This window comes from Cynocephalus volans, chromosome 13 (assembly GCF_027409185.1).
Source record: "Cynocephalus volans isolate mCynVol1 chromosome 13, mCynVol1.pri, whole genome shotgun sequence".
Classification (NCBI taxonomy): Eukaryota; Metazoa; Chordata; class Mammalia; order Dermoptera; family Cynocephalidae; genus Cynocephalus; species Cynocephalus volans.
In genome coordinates, this window is record NC_084472.1 from 45,387,268 (window position 1) to 45,406,207 (window position 18,940).

The window sequence follows — 18,940 nt, forward strand, 5'->3', positions numbered from 1 at the left end:
CGCAGGAAAGCCCACCCTTCCTCTCCAAGCTCATCCACATAGCACTGGCCAGGCTCGGCTCGAGTCTGTCCTCTCCTATGAAGCCTTTCCTGACCGCTCTCGATCTCATTCTCTCTTCTTCGGAATTCCTCACAATTAAGCTCTTACACATACACTGTCTAGTATTGTTCACCTTTGTTTTGGGGGTTTGGTGACTATAATCTGTAAGCTTATTGGGTTCAAGGACTGACTATGCCTCACTGTTTTTTTCCAGCCCCTTGAAAGTGCTTAGAATAGGGGTCTGGCCACACTGAGTACTGATACCTAGTGACTGACATACACGGCACTAACCTCTGCCTCCCCCAGAATCCAAATTCAGACTTAAAGGTTTCACTACATTAGCGATTCTGAAAGGCAGCCCCTTTCACTATCTCTGAATCTGTGGATGGCTTCAAAAGTAAAAAAGCATCTTGCTTCATTGAAAATACAAAACAGAGGGACTGTAACCACCATTCAAATTGTCAAGGGTGACAGCAACTCTTCCAACGGGAAGGTGCTCCTTCCTGTCATCCCTGACTACTGGCATGCTATGCATGCCCACTGACCAGAACTGGTCCAGTCCTCAGTCACGGGTCACTAACTGACTTGCCCTTCACTGGTTAAGATTGTATATTTGGATCAGGCAAGGCTGAAGGTGACTCTGGCATTAGCCATTTACAAAGGGCTTTGCATTGAAAATTAATAAAATTTGTGCCATAAGGAAAATGCTTACACACTTGGGAACAAGCATTTTAAATCCTTTGTAAGCAAACTGATTTTTTTCAAGATTCAATTTGGTGTAACTAGTATTGAATACCCAGTGCTAAGTGCCATAGGAAATTCAAGAAAACTTTCTTGAAGTAGGCTATTAATTGTGTTGGGCAGACAAAATATACTTAATTCAGCATTTTCTATATATACTGTTTTATATTTGTCTCCAAGCACTCTGTGTGTAGAACCGCCAGGTGTGGGGGAAAGAGGAGTCAGCCTGGTCAGGACCAGGCACGCCACAGGATGGGGGCCAGAGGGACCTTGAGGAACTGTCACAACTGAGCAGACAGAACCATGACAAGTCCTGCTTAAGCAAACACTTAAGTTTGCTAGTGACAAAATCATCTTGCCTTGAAAATGAAATTGGACTTCAGTGAGAAGACTCCATAGTCCTACATATTCACTAACGCAGATTGACATGCATTAACAAGCAGAGGAGACCATCAAGGTCATGTGCATACATATTTCCTGACAAGGATCAGTCTCTCTTTACACTCCCCACCCCACCTCCAACTAAAAATAAGGGCCAGCAGGAATTCAACAACAATTAAGATTCTCAATTAAGAATCTCAAATAATACTAACTGCTAACGCCCACAGTAATTATTTGCCAGGCAGTTTTCCACACATTGTAGATGCATCAACTCATTAATCCTCATATAATCTTATGAGCTAGGCACTATGTTTATGCACATTTTAGGGAAGAGGAAATCGAGACTGAGAGGTTAAGTAACTTGCCCAAGGTCACACAGTTGGGAAGGAGCAGGGTTGTGTTCAAACCTGGACAGGCTGGCTCTGGGGCATTCACTCTTATGCATCCCTGCCTGACAACAGAGTTTGAAAGGCAGCCACAAAGGTAGGGTAAGGTGGAAGGTGCTTATCTCCAAACATCTCTCCATTAACAGTAGATTTTTTTAACACTCATAGAAGAAAGAAAAAAAAATCTTGTATTTGGATAAAATTTGGATTAAAGCTATTAATGGCTCTGGAATATGCAGCTAAATGAAGTCATTTAAGAAGACAAAACTATGCTATCTACCCTAAGTGATTAATTGTGCAGTACATGCATATACAACACACTGTACCCCACAAAAATAAATGTAAATAAAATTGGAAAAAATAAAGTTAGAAAAAAAGGAATACATGTCTACAGTCATACCACCCTGAATGCACCCGATCTTGTCTAAAGAGGAATCCACATGTGGCTTCATATAAGCTTCTTTATGCTTTTCTCACAGCAATGTAGAGAGAGCACCGGACCAGGAGCCAGGATTCCAGATCTGTCCTCATCTAGGCAGGTTCTGTCTCTCAGAGGCCTAATTTCTCTGACCTATGGTGCTGGCCACCTCAAAAAGTGAAGGTCCATCTATATAAAAAGCCCAGAATAGGCAAATCTATAGAGACAGAAAGTACATTAGTGGTTGCTTAGGGCTGGGGTGGCAGTGGGGAGTGGCTGCTGATGGGTTTCTTCATGGCGTGATGAAAATGTTCTAAGATTGATTGTGGTAGTGGTGGGTACACAACCCTGAATATACTAAAAGCCACTGTATTGTATACTTTAAAAGGGCAAATTGATGGTATGTAAATTATATCTCAATAAAGCTGTTAAAAAATACATTAAGCCTGATTTTATCCTTTGCTTTTAAAATGAAATGGCAAAAAAAAGGGGGTGGGGGGTCCAGGACAACTTTTCACCAATGTCATCTTTGGAACCTTGAGCAAAAACTGTACTTTCTATCACAGGTGCTATCACTGGTCTGGGTCATCACCTGGGGCCAACAAAACAGCAGACATGAGATGACCATTAAGGACCCCAAGGCCAGTTACTCCATTTCTCCTTCTTGTCTCCACCTTCCTGGAGCATTGGCAACCATGACTGCTACCCCAGGGGCCACGTACTCACTACCTCATTCCATCCCATACCTCTGTGGGCTCCCTGATGCCTCCTACCCCTGCTGACCTCTCAAGTGACCACTGCACCATAAATGCCTCTGGATACGTAGTCTCGAGGAGTGTCCCCGGCCCCGTCCTTGCTGTCATGGAAGCCCAGCTGGGTTCCAGGGCTCTGCAGACCCAGCAGCATTCTGGGGCAGAGGTGGCTTCATCCTTCCCTCCCAGTGCCGCTTCCAGGCCTTCACTACTCCACCTTTACAAACACCTTCTGTGACACCAATTCCAGCTGATCCAACTACTCATCCTCTCCTCCCCACACCTGGGTGTCTGGGTAAGACACATCAACTCATCTTCCCTTAACCAAGCCCCACTGATAAAATTTAGCACAATATAGTATTGCTGTCCCTCAAAATAAAACCAAATTTCACTCAGAATCACTTCTATGGATTAAGACACAGCTCCCAGATCTAAGCTGGGAGTTGACTTCAACAACGCCTAAATTCCGATTTATGCTCTTTGACCTCAGCAAACAGATCTGTGCACTGTTATTTCTCTTTCCTGTTCACAGGGCAGCTCTTCCCATCTTCCTGCACAATCTTCAAGCTTCTGGCCCTGCCACTGCTCAGCAGATGCACATTTCCTCCTTCACGGGGAAACTGAGGTTGCCAAGTAGGAAATCTCAAACTCCTGCTCTAATGTCCAGAAACTATTCTGCATCCACAGCCACCCCACCCCTCCTGCCTGACTCCCGGGGAAAAGTACTTCCCTCCTGGCCGCACCCCACCCACCATTGCTGCCTTCTTGGGGACCACGACCCACCCATGCCCCCCCTTTCTCGCCACCTCCTCTGCACAGCCGAGCCTCCAGAAGTGAGTTCAAGCTGCCTCACATCCTATTCTCTCCTCAAAATACTGAAATTAGGCTTCTGCTTGACAACCGCCTTGGAACTGCTCTACCCCACAGACTCGCAGAGGCCCTGCTCACTGCCAAGCTCCTGGAAGCACCCCTCTCTCGGAGCCCTGGCCACATCCCACCTGCACTACCGCAATGTGTCTCGCTGGGCTCCTCACTGTAGGCTGGCTCTCTGACTTGGCTTCCACAAGGTCGGAATGGACCCCAGAGCCCTCAGGGTGAAGCCACATGCCCACTCCAGATAGAGACAGCCTCTCTTCCCTGATGGCACCCACTTTCCAACCTCACCTGCCCCACCAGGGGCTCCAGGACAAGTAATACCATTTCAAGTTCTCCAAGTTTGCCCAGAATGCTCCTCTCCTCAAGTGATGACATCTCTGCATAAACAGCCCTCTGGAGGACACTTTCCCACGATGCTCCTTCCTCTCGGCCACTTCTCCCAAGTGTTTTCATTTTTTTGTCATCCTGCTGGATTTCAGGGCTTGCCTGACCCCCTCGGAGTTATGAGGCCGGCTGCAGGACAGGGGTCAGTTCCTTATTCCATGAACACGTGGTTTCCTGAGTGAATGACGAATTCACATGGGAAAGTCACGACACCTCCCTGCATCACAGGTCTCAAACCTGCACACAACAGAGCTGGACAAGAAACATTTGGGGCCACTTAAGAAACCATGAACACTTGATGTGAATACAGAGTAACCTCTCACAATAGCAGGCTGGGCCCAGGAAAGGAAACAGGAGGGTGCTGGCCTCCCACTATCTTCAGCCTGACTTCACTTACAGCCATGACAAAACATATTAATTAGGAAGATCCATCCAAGTCAGCTCTTCAGGGAGTTCCAGGAAACACAAGAATCCTACTCACACCTCCCCCCTGCAGGCCTGCCTTTGAGTGCCCCTAACACCATCTCTCCAACTTCAGACAGCACTTTTTTTTTTTCTTTAACTCACTAGAATTGCTTCCAGGAGTCAAGACAGCATTTCCAAAAAATTCCTGCTAAAATGCAAATGGGTCACCCATGAAGAAGCATGCACTGATCTCTCATATCTTATCAGCTCAAGCTAGCTTGTTCTTCCAAGAGGGAGGGGATGGACGAGAGGGACCCAGAGGCAGGGCATTCCCCGTCTGAATATAGCTGAAAAGAGAACAGGGGCTGGCGTGTGACCCCCAATGCAGCCTTAGAGAAGCCAGGAGGGTCCTATTAAGAGCAGTCTGAAAATGAACACTTCCTATAAGTAAACACCCTTTTTCTTGCTTCCTTGGGTAATTGAGGGACAGCTGTAGTTTCTGGCTCAGTCAGGGTCTGAATATAAATGTGACTGCAAAGGGGCTTTTCCACCTTGAGCGGTTTAATACTCTGGTCCAGTCCCCATGCCCGCTCTGCAGTTTGTGGCACCAATCCTGGGCTCTGGGGGAAATCATCCTGCGTGCTGCCCCTTTTAAGTCCACAGTCACCCCATCTCCATATTTCTAATTTAAATCCCAGCTTGCTGGCTCTGTCTGCCACTGCACATCTCCAGGAAAAGTGATTTTCCCGATGGCTGCTTTTATACCACAAGCCCAATCTTTCATTTGGCTTTGTGTCCTGTCATAAGGGGGTCACAGAACCCAATTCTTCACAGTGTGATCTCATTATTATTTCTCCTCCTGCAGAGTGTCAGAGAGAGGAAGGAAAGGAATGTGTCCGAGGTAGCTCCCACAGTCCAAAGGGATCAGTCCCAAGGGACGCAAGTTGCCCAGATGTGAACAACTTCATGGGAATCCTTAACCTGTTTGGGCTCAGAGCCACTGGCACTTACAGAAGAACCCAGCAGTCCCTCCTGCCTCACCAATTTTTTAAAGTCAGATTTATTGCAGAATGATTTCCATACAGTAAAATGCACCTTTTTACAGTATACAGCTCAATGGGTTTTGACAAATGTAATAACACCTATTAAACATCTGTTAAAATCCACCTGTTACTAGAAACAGCATAAAGTTATACTGAATGACCCTGAATTACCAGAGTAATTGTATTTGGTACAAAAAGTTTGCACATTGTGGGCTTTTGTCTTATTCCTTAATTTGGTGTTTGTCTTGCCTATCCTGCCACACTTATGACTTTTACTCCCAGTCAGTTTAAACATTCACATCCATAGTACTGCACAGTATCTTGACACTCTAAGACCCCACCAGCTCGATTAGCAGGAAATCCAGGCTTTCTGCAGACTTTCTTCTTAAGGAGACCTTGCATAGCCTCATAGCAGCCATGTGGGACTCAGCAGTCCTTCTGAGGTGGCGTCCCCTGATCTCGATGCTGTTCAGTTGTCACTCTCTTGTCCTCAGGCTATGGGACCCTGACCTCTGAACATGGGCCCTGGGCTTGTCCACAGACCTTCCTGGGCCCCTACCCCGCTTACCGGGGCCAAGCTCCTCCAAACACAACCTCGCCACTCTTCTTCCTTGCTGGCCAGCAGGGGGATCTCTTCCGCCTCTCCTAGGGGTTTTCCCCTCTGGATGAGACACCTAGTAGGTGCCTAATACATTCTAGTGTTTGACAAGTTGCAGTGGCATGAGTTTGAATTAGAGAGAGTATTAAGCTTAAATCGCCAAATTTTACAAACCTGGCTGAAATCTGAATCCACAGAGCATAAGCAGAGATCATCCACAGATACACCATTATACAGTTGTATCTTTCCTTAACTTCTCTAAAGTAAAACAGATTCCAATAGGGATGCCCCAAGAGGTGTGAACTCAGTGGGAAAATGGAGAACAAGAAGGTCTGGGAATCGCTACTGGACTAGGAAAATCCCAGGCTGCAAAGTCTGGAAATTTGGGGACTTCCTTTCATAACTGTTGAGCATGGTCACTGAAAACCAATTAAGCAGCTGCTAAATTCACAGTATCAATTATCCTGAAGCATTCAGGTATTTTTGTGAGAACCTGTGTCTAAATGGGAAAGGAGAGGCCATGTCTCCTGGAGGTCATGGTTTCTGATATAGCGAACACTTCATCGCAGAACCAGGTACACCTGTGCAGGACAAACTGCCTGCCCCACATGCCTTCAGTGCTGTGTATGACCTTCTCCTCCACCACTGAGGAGGGGAGAGAAGGTCCTGGGAGGAGCTACACTGGCTCCATATCCCAGAGGCCTGGTTTGGACACAGGACATGGTGTTGCCTTTGGGAGGTGGGGTATGAAGCTGAAGGAGGAATCTCAAAAGAGACTGGGGGAGGGAGGATGTTCCTGGCTGAGCTGCAGGAGCAGCATCAGTTTTACCTTACATTCTTCATCCAACAGGTCCAAGATACCCAGCTTAGCCTCTATGAGGTCGATGCAAGGTTGGTTATCATAAAAATCAATCAAGGTCCAAGGGATCTGCTCCTTCATGTACTCTTCTTGCTCCAGTTTGAACACATGCTAGGACAAGAAGTAAAAGGTCAAGCTGAGTCAACTGTAGGCACACCTAAACATTCATGTCCTGTGAGTTCTGGGTCCTGGACGATGGCAGATAACTGCCAGAAAAGGTGTGGAAAGTCACAGTCATGACTGTAGAAAACAGCAGCTCAGTTACGTGATTTCTCATTCCTGTGTGAACTCTTCCCTAGAACATTTTAATAATTATCTGTGTTGCTATACCCCAACGAGCACAAGAAGCTCCATATCTATCTGGCTTGTGGTTGCTTAAATACCCTAGAAGCCCAGGCTTGGAGGAGTGGGAGTCAAAGCCAAGGGGAAGATCATTCACCCTCTCAACACAGTTCCCTGGCTTGAGACAGTCTCCTGAGCAATGGAGAGTCCTTCCTGAAGCAGGAGGCAGCACCAGGAAAGCACAGGAAGGTCAGGGCAGAGACAGTGCCTACTGCCCTCAAATGGAGAGGAGCAGCCTGGGCTGTAGCTCTCAGGCACAGAGAGAGATCTCCCCCATCCCGATGACCCCAAGTCTAGAAACCAAGCCTACCGAGTTGAACTGCTGCTGGAGTTTTTCATTTGCATAGTTGATACAAAACTGCTCAAAGCTGTTTACCTCAAATGTCTCAAACCTGCAGAATGGAAAGAGTAGACAAAGGTAAGAGACATCTCCTTTTCCCGAAGGAATCACTGAGACTTCAACAAGGCCACCGTCCCCCTTAACACCACGCTGCTACCCTTAACACCAGCACAGAATTTCCATTTTCTGCTCCTGAGCTCAGAGAGACCACTGTTGCAGGTATCAACACTGCAGAGAGCCTTAGTAAACTAGGAAAATAAGAATGCATATCTATCTTCATAACTAGAAAAAGCACAGACAGTAAGAAAATTTAGGAAAAGCAGACAAAAAGACAAAGTCAGCAATGATTCTACCACTCATATCGACCACCAGGTACATTTTTGGTAGGTTTTGTTTCAGTGATGTTATATTTTTGAAAAAAATCAACGTTATATGTCAAATTTTATTTCCAATTTTTATCATTTTACTTTCTCTTGCAAACACTTCCTCATACCTCTGTTCTTCAAAGGTGCAGTTTTAATATCTGTCTTGTCAACCGTGGTATGGATCAGGGCTGCAGTCTAGGCAAGGGGACAAGCGGTGCTGAAATTCAGCCGGTTCCTCATGAGCCTGGGAGGGGGGTGTTCTATCCAGGGGGGACACTTTTTCCCAATTCACATGAAGGTGGCTCATGAGCTGGCAGTGGCCCCCATACAGATATATCCTTGAAGGACATTCTGGTTCTTTTTTACTTTTTAGCTGTTATCAATGTTGTGACTAATACTGTATTTACATCTTTGAATTCATGATTCTTTCCTTAGGATGCTATCTTGGAAGAATTACCATGTCAAAGATGATTGCTTCTTGAAAGGCGGAAGCAAATTAACTTCCAGAAAAGTGGAAGTAATTTATGTTACTGCCCCACCCCTCAATGTATGAAAGTGTCTTGTTCTCCCAACAGTGGTCAACAATGTTTTGTTTGTATCATCTTCATTGAGTTAGAGTTTATACACAATAAAAATGAATTAATTTTAAGTGTATATTTTGATGCATTTTTGACAAATGTCACACAGTGTGTAACCATCACCACGATCCAGAAAGAGAACATCTCATTACCCACCCTCCCCCCATCTCTCACTGGAGTATTAATGTATCACAACTCTTTGGTCCACAGTGTATATTAACTTTAAAAAATCTCTGGGTACTTGGTACATAGAAATGTCTTTGAATTTTAATTTCTTTAACTTAATTTCTTTGATCGTTAATAGAGTTCAATCAACATTTTCCTGTCTGTGATCATTGGTAAATGTGTCTGGGTTTAAACTTCAAAGTTAACTTATTTGAGCTCTTCAGACTTTAGAGTATCAGTACTGTCATTCATTGCTTAACCCAAATGTTTGCAATATGGCTCGATCACTGGAGGGGAGGGATCTCACCAAGAGGAGGGCTGGGGGTATAACACACGGTGTGGCAGAGGGAGGCAGGGGTACAGCCGCAGCCCTTGCAAGCTACCCTTACTAGGGCACAATGAGGAGATTTTGAAAAGTTTCAAGTTAAGAAATGACAATCAGACTCGCATCTTAGAGACCGGCAGGAGAAACACTGTGACTGGCGGGGAGGTGTGCAAGACCTGAGAGCAGAAGGTCGAGTAAGGTCATTGTTCCTAGAACAGTAAGCCACGCAAGATCCAATCAAGGCCTGACTTAAGCTGGTGATGGCCAAATAATAGGAAAGTTCTAAAGACATGAAGAAAGATGGGACGAGAGGACTTCAAATGAGCAGTGGGATGTGCAGGGAAGACTCACACAGCTGGGTGGATGTGATACCACTCGCCAAGCCTGAATCATAAGCACTGGCAGCTTCAGCTACATGAGTGAGGACCACCTTGTACACTGAACAATGGCAACAGGCCGAGAGGATAAGAAAGAGCAGAAATCTATGAGGAAGAGAAGCATTTTCCTCATTCCCACAACAGGCCAAATGAGGCGCAGTGGCTCTGCTAATGAGCACCTACAGAGCGCTAAGCCCCAACTAATCATGAGTCCTCATTCGGTGCCCCCAACAACCAAGAGTGAGGGTCTCTTATTAATCCCATCCTATGGTTGAAGACACTGAGGTGTGGGGAGATTAAATAACCTGCCCAAGCTCAGAAAGTCGACAGGCAGAAGAGCTAGTATCTGAACCCAGAGAATCTGACTTCTGAAACCAGCCTTAATTCAGAGAGGAGTAAAGCTTGCATAAAAAAGGAATAGGAGACAACTCGGAAGGGCTGTGGACAAGAAGTATAACTTCCCAGAAGGGGCAGTATTTGAGCACAGGGCGAGTGGAAGAGGGCCAGTGGGCACCACCAAGGGACCTGGGGCAGGGCGCACAGCTTCATTCAGCCTTCTCTGTAATCTTCACGTCTCTAGCCCTCCCAATTCTTCAATATAGACAACTGAATTTTCTCAATCTTGTGTATATAGTATCACGCAAGCCCTTCCAAATACAGTATGCTAAGTACCACTCCTAACTAGAAACAGTAGGGCTGCCTGGTGGGGGCTGGGAACAGTGGTGGTGGGGAGACAGCACCCTAGCCAGAAGGACCACCAAAAATAGATGCATCAGACACCCAACAGGGCTGGGCTGGTGCCCAGAAAGCATCAGACTTCTCTTTCCCTGTGCCCAACTCCCCCACCAGGGTATTCTCATATGTGGAAGTGGGAAATGATTTTGAGATCAAATGAGTCAACTACTTGAAGACAACCACATTAAAGCACAGCCTTTGGCCATGCCCACATGCGAGAAATAATTCTAGGTTAATAAAACAAGATCAAAGATGCAAAGTCCGTGCTGGGATGAAGGAGGCCACCCCTGGGCACTCCAGACCAGGCGGAAGAGAGGTGCTGAGTCTGCCAGTCATTACCTTGGATTTGGGCCCTCCCAGCCTAGCCTTCAGTCCTACAGACAGAGTTATGTCATGTAGAACTTCATTCCCTCCCCTCTCTCACCCTGAGAAAGGTTGCTGATCACAGCCAAGCCCTAGAGGAAATTTAATTAATAAAACCTAGAAGGAAGATAAAAGAGCCACCCTAACAATGGGCCAGATAATGGCACCAGGGTGTGCTGGCAGAGCTTGTACTGAGTTCCACAGACAGAGGATTTCAATATCTCCCACTTGTCATTTTCTGAAGGTTTACATTGGTAGCTCTCCACAAAGAACATTCTCATTAATTTGAGATGGTCTGAAATTAGCTCATAATTTCCCTATTACTGAGATATTATCTGGTAACAATTCCTCTGCCATCTCGTATAATTACTGTAATGCTGGAGATGAATGAAGGGCTCGGGAAGCTTTGAAAATGCCTAAAACGACTGATCTCAGAAAGCCACAGTCAGAGAGACAGGGCGACTTCTCCTTTACAACAGAATTATATCTGTAGTAATTCTTCCCATGAACAGAGATGACTTTTTAAAATAAACACAACGGATCAATTTATGGTTCACAACATTAAAATGTCACAAAGAAATTTATATACTAGAGGGAATTGAATTTCTCTTGTAAAATTAATGTTGAGAATACTTAGACCAGAATCCCTGGGTGGGAGGAAGGTCAAAACACTGAATATGACTCGATGCTGAGACTTGGTATCTGGACTCCTGGTGGTACAATGATAGTGTCTACTTCAATTTCCTTCTATCTCCAAAACGTAGTCGAAAAATATACAATTTTCTTCTCATTCTACCTCAATTTCTGGGTGTAGAAAGAGCCACAAATGCCTCTAAAAATAAGGTAGTGTCTGCTGTAAAGTGAAAATGCAGTAAAAAGAAGTCAACCAGTCACTTTGAGTTAATTATTAGCCTATATGAACCTCTCACTCCCAGGACCTGGAGAGACAGCAGAGAGGCAGGAGATGCTTAGAAGGCTAGGAAACAGTACTTCCCCCAGGCCATAGGTCAAAGGAACCGGAATCTCTTAGCTCAGCCTTGTCTTTCTAGTTTATGAAACTCACTCTCTAGCAGTCTACTTTTGGTAGAATAAAGAGAGATTGGATATAGGTTACGTACAGAGGAGGGCTTCCAGGGAATGTTTATTAAAAGTCATACAGAAGAAATAACGTAAGGAATTTCTCTCTAGATAAGCCTTTAAAAACAGGACCATTGTGCATTGGGGTCAGAAAAATTATCCAAACATCCTTTTAAGGTCCCTTTCATTCTGAAGCCTTCAAAACCTCACAAGGGCACCTCGGGTTCTGTTACAGAGGCCAGTCATTCTGATCTCTTCACTAAACATTCCTGGGATGCCTTCTGTTCCTTAGAATGGCAGGACCTGAATTCTGAACATGTGCTTCTCTCTGTGTCTTGACGTCTCCACACAGGACTTGTCTTTCAGGTAGAATACAGTCCTAAGTGCTGTTCACACCTTAAGGCCAAGAACAATTATTCTTCTCGAGGACCTAAATCCATTCAGTTTGCCATGTGATTCAATTCCCAGGCTGCTCTTCATGCCTGGAACTCTGACAGGCAAATGCCCACTGCAAGGTTATCCTCTCCCAACCCATCAGCCAACTGTCCCAAGAACTGTGAGGGATACAAAGAAGAGCAAGTCATAGTCCTTGCCTGAAAGACCTACCACCAGGAAGATGACAGGAAATGATGTATGAGAACCTCCCAGAGGAGTAGAAATTTTACATGCTATAGGCTTTTAAAGGACAGCGTGACCATGGGGGAATGGGTGCTGGCAGGCAGATAGAGAAAATGGGCTTCATCTGAGCCTTAAAGCACACAGGGGTGTCTGGCTCCAGGCAAACCCCGAAGGGCTGGCTGCTTCAGAGGAATTCTAAAAGGTTGAGCTTGGCCGTAGAGCACTATGAACTATAAAGCTTTCCTGGGAGGCCAGGAGATTCGAGGGCAAACCCAACAGTTTAGGTGATCTGCCGGGTCTGAGAACACTGGGGCCAGTCATGCATGTCCACCCTGACGAAGATACGTCCAGGGATCTCCTGGGCTGTCTAGGGCTCAGCCATTGTCCACGGGCAAGAGAGTAAATGCAATCACTGATGTCTCCCACTCTGTTCTCCATAAAACTTTTTCATACTGTCAGAGAGGAGCAGGGTAATACTCTCTGAATAACTATATTGAAGCTATAAATTATCAACAAGTTTATTTTAAAGGGTAAGACCATGAAAACAAAACCAAAGAAAGAACAATTTCTTTCATCAAAATGAAGGCAAACAGTGGGTCTAAGAAGTTCACTTAAAATATATCATTAAAGTCAACCCACAGAATGAAAAGCAAGTATGAGTTGCAAATCATATTTCTGATAAGGGGCTAATACCCCAAATACGTAGTAAACTCCAAAAACTCAACATTAACAAAATAACCTGATTTAAAAATAGGCAAACAACTTGAATAGACATTTCTCCAAAGAAGATATACAAATGGCCAAGAGGCACAAAAAAAGGCGATTAGCACTAATAAACATTAGAGAACCGTAGATCAAACCAATAGTCACATCTCACCTCACACCTATTAGGAAGGCTACTACTACAAAAACCCATAGCAAGTGTTAGAAAGGATGTAGAGCCACTGGAAAGCTGTGCACAGTGGGTGGGAATGTAAATTGATGCAGCCGTTATGGAAAACAGCATAGAAGTTCCTCAAAAAATTAAAAATAGAATTACTGTATAACCCAGCAATCCCACATCTAGGTATATATCCAAGAGAATTAAGCAGGAAGTCAAAGAGATACGTGCACACCTATGTTCATTGCAGCACTATTCACAACAGCCTAGAGGTGGGAACAAAACAAAATGTGGTATACATATATACAATGGAATATCATTCAGCCTTAAAAAGGAAATCCTGTCACATGCTACAACATGGATGAACTTGGAGGACTTCATGTGAGGTGAAATAAGCCAGTCATGAAAAGACGAACACTGTATGATTCCACTTATACGAATAGCTAAAGTAGTCAAACTCATAGAAAAAGTAGAAAGAAGGTAGCCAGGGAATTGGGGAAGGGGTTGTTGTTTATTGTGTATAGAGTTTCAGTTTTGCAAAATGAAAAAGTTCTGGAGAACTTTCATGAGAATGTGAATATATGCGGGGTCTTCAAAAAACTCATTGAAGGATGTGTATTATCCTTTAATTTTATTTTTCCACGATCTTTTTTCTTATTACGCTCATATTTAACAGTACTGAACCGTGCACTCGAAAATGATTAAGATGGTAAATTTTGTGTTTTTCACAATTAAAAAAATTAAGTATTTTTAAAAACAGCATCTTAAAGAGCACTAGCACTGAGCAGAGCTGGATGCTAATTTAGCATTAGGAAGTAACACAAGAAAGTAACATGGAGGACTGAGAAGAACATAAAATTCCAGCAAATCCCATTTCCTGCTTCCTGGGGTCAAAACTTCCCTACCTCCGGCCTCCATTCTCTCCCCCACTGTTCCTCAGCGTAACCCAGCCTTGCTCCAAAACCCTCCCTGGCCAACTGGTCCTCAGCAAGAATAGGCTGGCCACCGCCAAAGCGCCCTCCTACCTTGGCATTTTCAAGGCTGATGTCAAAGATAAATGAATGTGTATTTTTCCCAAATTCAAGCCATTTATTTCTTGATGCTTCAAGGAGGGGAGAGGGATAAAGGATAAAGATTGTAATTAATCAAGCCTGTAGAGGCCAACGCCAGTTAATGTAACATGAAAAGGAAACCCCAGCCCAAAGCTGCCAGGCTCTCCCCTATTAATTCCCATCCCCTGCCTGGTGAGAAATATCCCAAAGGCAACTTCACAGACCCTTAGTTAAGGAGAAGAGCTTGGCTTGGGTTGGCTACATAGCTCTGGGTATCACTTGCTTTGTACTTTTGTGGAGCTGGGACAGGGCAGCTACCTTTACATCAGGATATAGTGACTGGTGCCATTCAGAGAGGCTGAGGGAAGGGTCTCACCATGGTCGTGAGGAAGGCAGCTGTGGCCCATGCTAATCTGTTTAGGAGTTCACAGCCTCTTTGGCTCCATGAGGTACCTAGCAATCAGAATATCAGGATAAGCAGAGGTGTGTGGATGATGTCAGCTCAGGTACTGCCTGCTTACATAAACACAGAAGTGAGCGTTTATTCATTCTGGGTGCCTATTCTGTAGTAACACTTAAAACATTTGTAGAAAAAAACAGAGGGGCTCATTGGCAGTACAGGACTTTTTTCAGCTCTGTTTCTGGGATGAGCTTGACTGGTGGGCCAATAATGCCCTAGACAGGTGCTGCAGTTCGTCTGGGGACAGTTGTCCCAGTGGAAGAAATCAGTGCCCAATGTGTGTGTGGGAGAGGGGTGAGGGGAAGAAGAGCAATCCACTCTTGTTTCCCAGCTTTGTGCATTTCTAACCTGACAGGGAGACAAGTCCTCCTTGCCTCCCTCTTAATGAATGGGGTTGACTGTGTTTAAACACACTGTCCATCATTCTTCCTATTCTCTCCAATCCCATACTTGCCGCTCCTTTGCTCACAGTGACATGGAAAAATAAGAGGATCAGACATCAGGTCAGCCCAAGGACTCCTCTAGGGGTAGCAAGATACTCCCCACCCCCCAAGTTGGGCTTGAAGAACAAGTGAGACAATGGAGAGTGGAGAAGGGGAGATGACAGTAAATGGCTCACACATTACCCTGGTTTCCACCAAACGGTCAGGTTTTCTTCCAGAATAGGAAATGATGTCAGTAACCTGATAGATTAGAAACAGTACCTCCAGACTCAAGCTACCTGCTCTCCTGTGGTTAAATTGTTGATTTTAATCTGAGTTCACTGCATATCTTCTGGCCAGAAAAGAGAGTCCAGACCAGTCCACATTTATACAATAATTTCTTGGCAGAGCAGACTGTTGAGGAGCATGCATATACAGGTTGAGCATCCCTAATCCAAAGATCTGAAATGCTCCAAAATCCAAAACTTTTTAAGCACCAACATAACACTCAAAGGTCACACAGAAAGGAAATGCATTTCATATTCAAGATTAAGGATGTTTAGTTCGTAAGTGTAATGCGAACATTCCAAAATCTGGAAAAATCCAAAGCACTCCTGGTCCCAAGCATTTCAGATAAGGGGTACTCGACCTGTACACATTTAGGGAATGTTTGTAAGTGCTTTCTTGGCAACAAATAGCCTAGGTAGACAGCTAGCTAGCTTGTTAATTCTGAATCTACCTTGCATCTAACTTGCTATCTTTAACTCTGCCTTCAGGGTATGTACATGGCACTGAGCACAGATACAGAGGAGTAACTGTGATTAGGCATTTATTTCTCTCCAGGTGGACACTGAATCACTTTTTAAATACAACTGCTTTATGACACAGTTTGAAATAAAGTAAATTAACTTCTGAGAAAGAACAAGGATTAAGAGAAAAGAAAAGAACACAGCATGCTTGGAAAGAAGCACAAGGGGTAGGAGAACTCCCCAGGGCTTGTAAGTGGCCCCATGCTGCATGGGCCTGTGCTGCATGGCCCTGTGCTGGAACCCTGCTCTCACTGTGCAGCTGTCAGACGTTTTCAAAGGTACCCATGTGCCACTTTGAGATGAGGGAGACACACAGGTTAGAAGTTGGCACTGGAAACAGGAGACTGGGTCTTCTACATTGCTACACCACCCATGGGTAACTGTTCCTTTCAAACCAAAGACAAGCCTTCCCTGCAATCTATTTCTCCCCCTTGGGCAGTCACAGGACCTTAGAGAAAACAAGCTCAGTTACAAAAATTAAATAGCAAATATAAGCACAAAATTCCAGCTTGTGGAAACCTAGCTGACATCTGTAGATTCAGCAGTACCAGGAGCCCAACTCACAGAGGCCTCCCATCAATAAGCAGAGACCTTCCACTGGTGATCCCTGGGAAGGGAGGAACCAGTCTATTTAAATTCAAAACACTGTTAAGAAAATATATGAATACAACAGAATTGAAGCATGATATTTTACATCTCAGTAGTACTGAAGTCATAATATTTTTACATGCTGTTGTCAATAATGAGTCTGCATGTTAACCTTCCTAAATCAAAACCTCAGTAAAATCAGATTCTTGTACAGGTCGATTAAGGGAATTGGTCGATTAAGGGAATTGGGTCAGTTGCTGCAGCCTGGGTTTCTCCAGTTCTTACTTCAGAAGGTAACCTCCTAATGGTCAGTACTTTGGGAAATCCAATTATCTGAAAACACTTGAGGTAGAGGGAAGAATAACACAGAATTAATTACTGATGGAGCAGTAAGTTCCCAGAGAATACAGACTGTTCTATGCTCTCCCAAGAGCAACTAGAGGAGCTGAACACGAAGCAGCCACTGGCTGACCAGAAGGAGGAGTAGCCTGCCCTGGCCACTCAGCTGACACCCTGAAGAGTCCCAGAGACAACACACCTTCCACTCCTCTCCAGGGAGGCTGTCTACCATCTGCTCCTCATTCAGGATGTGGCTGCCTTTTACTCTGCTTTTTCCTCCCATCTTGATCATGCTCCCATTCCCAAAGGTGCTTCCCCCACTTCCCATACTCTAATCCCTCTCTTTAAACGATCCAGTTCAGATTTCACCTCCCCAGTACAGCTTTCTCTGACTGTGCAAACAGGTATGTCTCCCCAACCCTGAAACTTGCACAGCACAATATGTCTGAACCCTCAAATGGGCCCTTCTATAATTTCTTCTGATGCCTCCTGTGTTACTTAACTTGTGCATGCAACTAAACTCTTTAGCACGTTCCTGAGGCCTTTGTGATGCCAGAAACCAAGTTTCATTCTTCTTCCTGCATAGCACACAACACGGTTCAGTGTGAAAGCCAGTGACGAGCAACACCATCGAGCTGTAACTCGGAGCCCGTGTCTGCACGGGGAGTTCTCCTTTACTCCACCTTCATCATAAGGCAAGTCCCAGCTGGGTCTCAGCCCACTGAGCAGTTGTGTTCAGTAGAGCGATGCTGTTCTTACGACACTGCCCTTCTGTGGGTCTGAATTTCTATTTTGGGACAGAAGCCGTGACTTCTGTGATTTAAAGATCCAGAAGAATTTAATCTATTATTAGCTTACTGAGGGTAGGACACTGGTCAGAAAAGAAGTGCAAGGGAGGTTGCAACCCAGTTCATGTAACTTCAAACAATTCCAGAAGGATCTGGAAAGAATCTCAGAGAGACTGGGGCTCAAAACTTCATTTGAAGCTACAGAAACTGAAGACCAGAAAGGGGCTGTGACCTGCAGGGAGTCATTCAGCTGGCTGGTGGCAGCACTGGTACAAATGGCAGCCCCCAATGACCAGTCACATGAACTTCCCACCATGCCACACTGCCTATCCCTGCAGAAAATATGCTCTTAGAAGTAACAGTCCTTTCAATTAGGCTAGAATTTTGAAAAAGAAAATTTCACAAATCTGTACAGTACTGGGCAAAGTCGTGGTATTAAAATAATCACCTTGACTGATGATACAGGCAATGAGGTCGAATGGTAGACTGAAATAAAACATAACAGACACAAAACCTGCATCTAAGTTCTATCCTCACGGTAACTTCCAGAATGACGTTGGGCAAGTCACTTTCCTCTCTGGGCCTTGGCTGCCTCATTCCCTCTGTGAGCCTGGTGTTTGACAAGGTCCATTCTTCCTTACAACTGTCCTCTATATTGTAGGACACTTAGCATCCCTAGCCTCAGGCCAGTAGTGACTCCAGTCATTGTGACAACCAAAAACGTGCCCCCTCAGCCCCAAATTTAAATTCTCCTGGTTGAGAACCAGCAGGAAGACTGCCAAGGCCCTTGCTGGCTCTTAAATGCCCTTGGGAAGACACTAATGATCAGGGGGTGGCATGAAAAGTTGGAGGACAGGGGCAGGCCTACCCGTAGATGTCCAGGACCCCGATGAAGGAGTGCTGCTTGAGGGAGGTATGCAGGGCTTTGTTGATGTGCTCCACAATCCAGCTGAAGAGCTGGGCATAGATGTGCTTGGCCAGGGCATTACGTGCGTTGACCACCTGCTGCAGGGACATGGTCTTGACATAGGTCTCCGAGGTGGTGATGAGCTTGCGATGGCACAGCCAGTGCTCCATCTGACTGTGTTCCACCCCTAGCAGTCGGCAGAAGTTGTTGAGGTGTTCATCCTGGGGCTGGGGAAGACAGGGGGAGATGGGCTCAGAAGGGGCCCAGAGGACAACCCACACGCTGCACTCTCTCCCCTCCTGCCCAGAGGGAAAACACGCCAAACCCAAGACCTCCCAGCACTCCAGAATCCCCCGTCATGCCGCTGCTGCCCCAGCAGCCCCGCGCACTCTCACACTGCTAAGTGGAGAGGACAATGAGAGCCCAGTGTTGCTCAAACTCATCACCACGCCTGCCAATGACCAAATTATCAGGGCTTTCATAAACAAAACTCCCTCTCCACTTCCCCCGTCCCCTCCTGCATCGCCA

General features: G+C 45.3%; 1 protein-coding gene across 1 annotated transcript in view; it reads right to left on the reverse strand.

The window, feature by feature from the left end:
* The window catches only part of MYO5B (myosin VB), a 211,660-nt gene that overhangs the window by 103,186 nt on the left and 89,534 nt on the right, over positions 1-18,940 (reverse strand). Inside the window, exons 10-12 of the mRNA XM_063076684.1 lie at positions 18,374-18,639; positions 7,535-7,616; positions 6,853-6,993 (exon numbers count right to left, since the gene is read on the reverse strand). Of these exons, the coding sequence (XP_062932754.1) occupies positions 6,853-6,993; positions 7,535-7,616; positions 18,374-18,639 (489 nt within the window). The remainder of the gene's footprint in view (positions 1-6,852; positions 6,994-7,534; positions 7,617-18,373; positions 18,640-18,940) is intronic.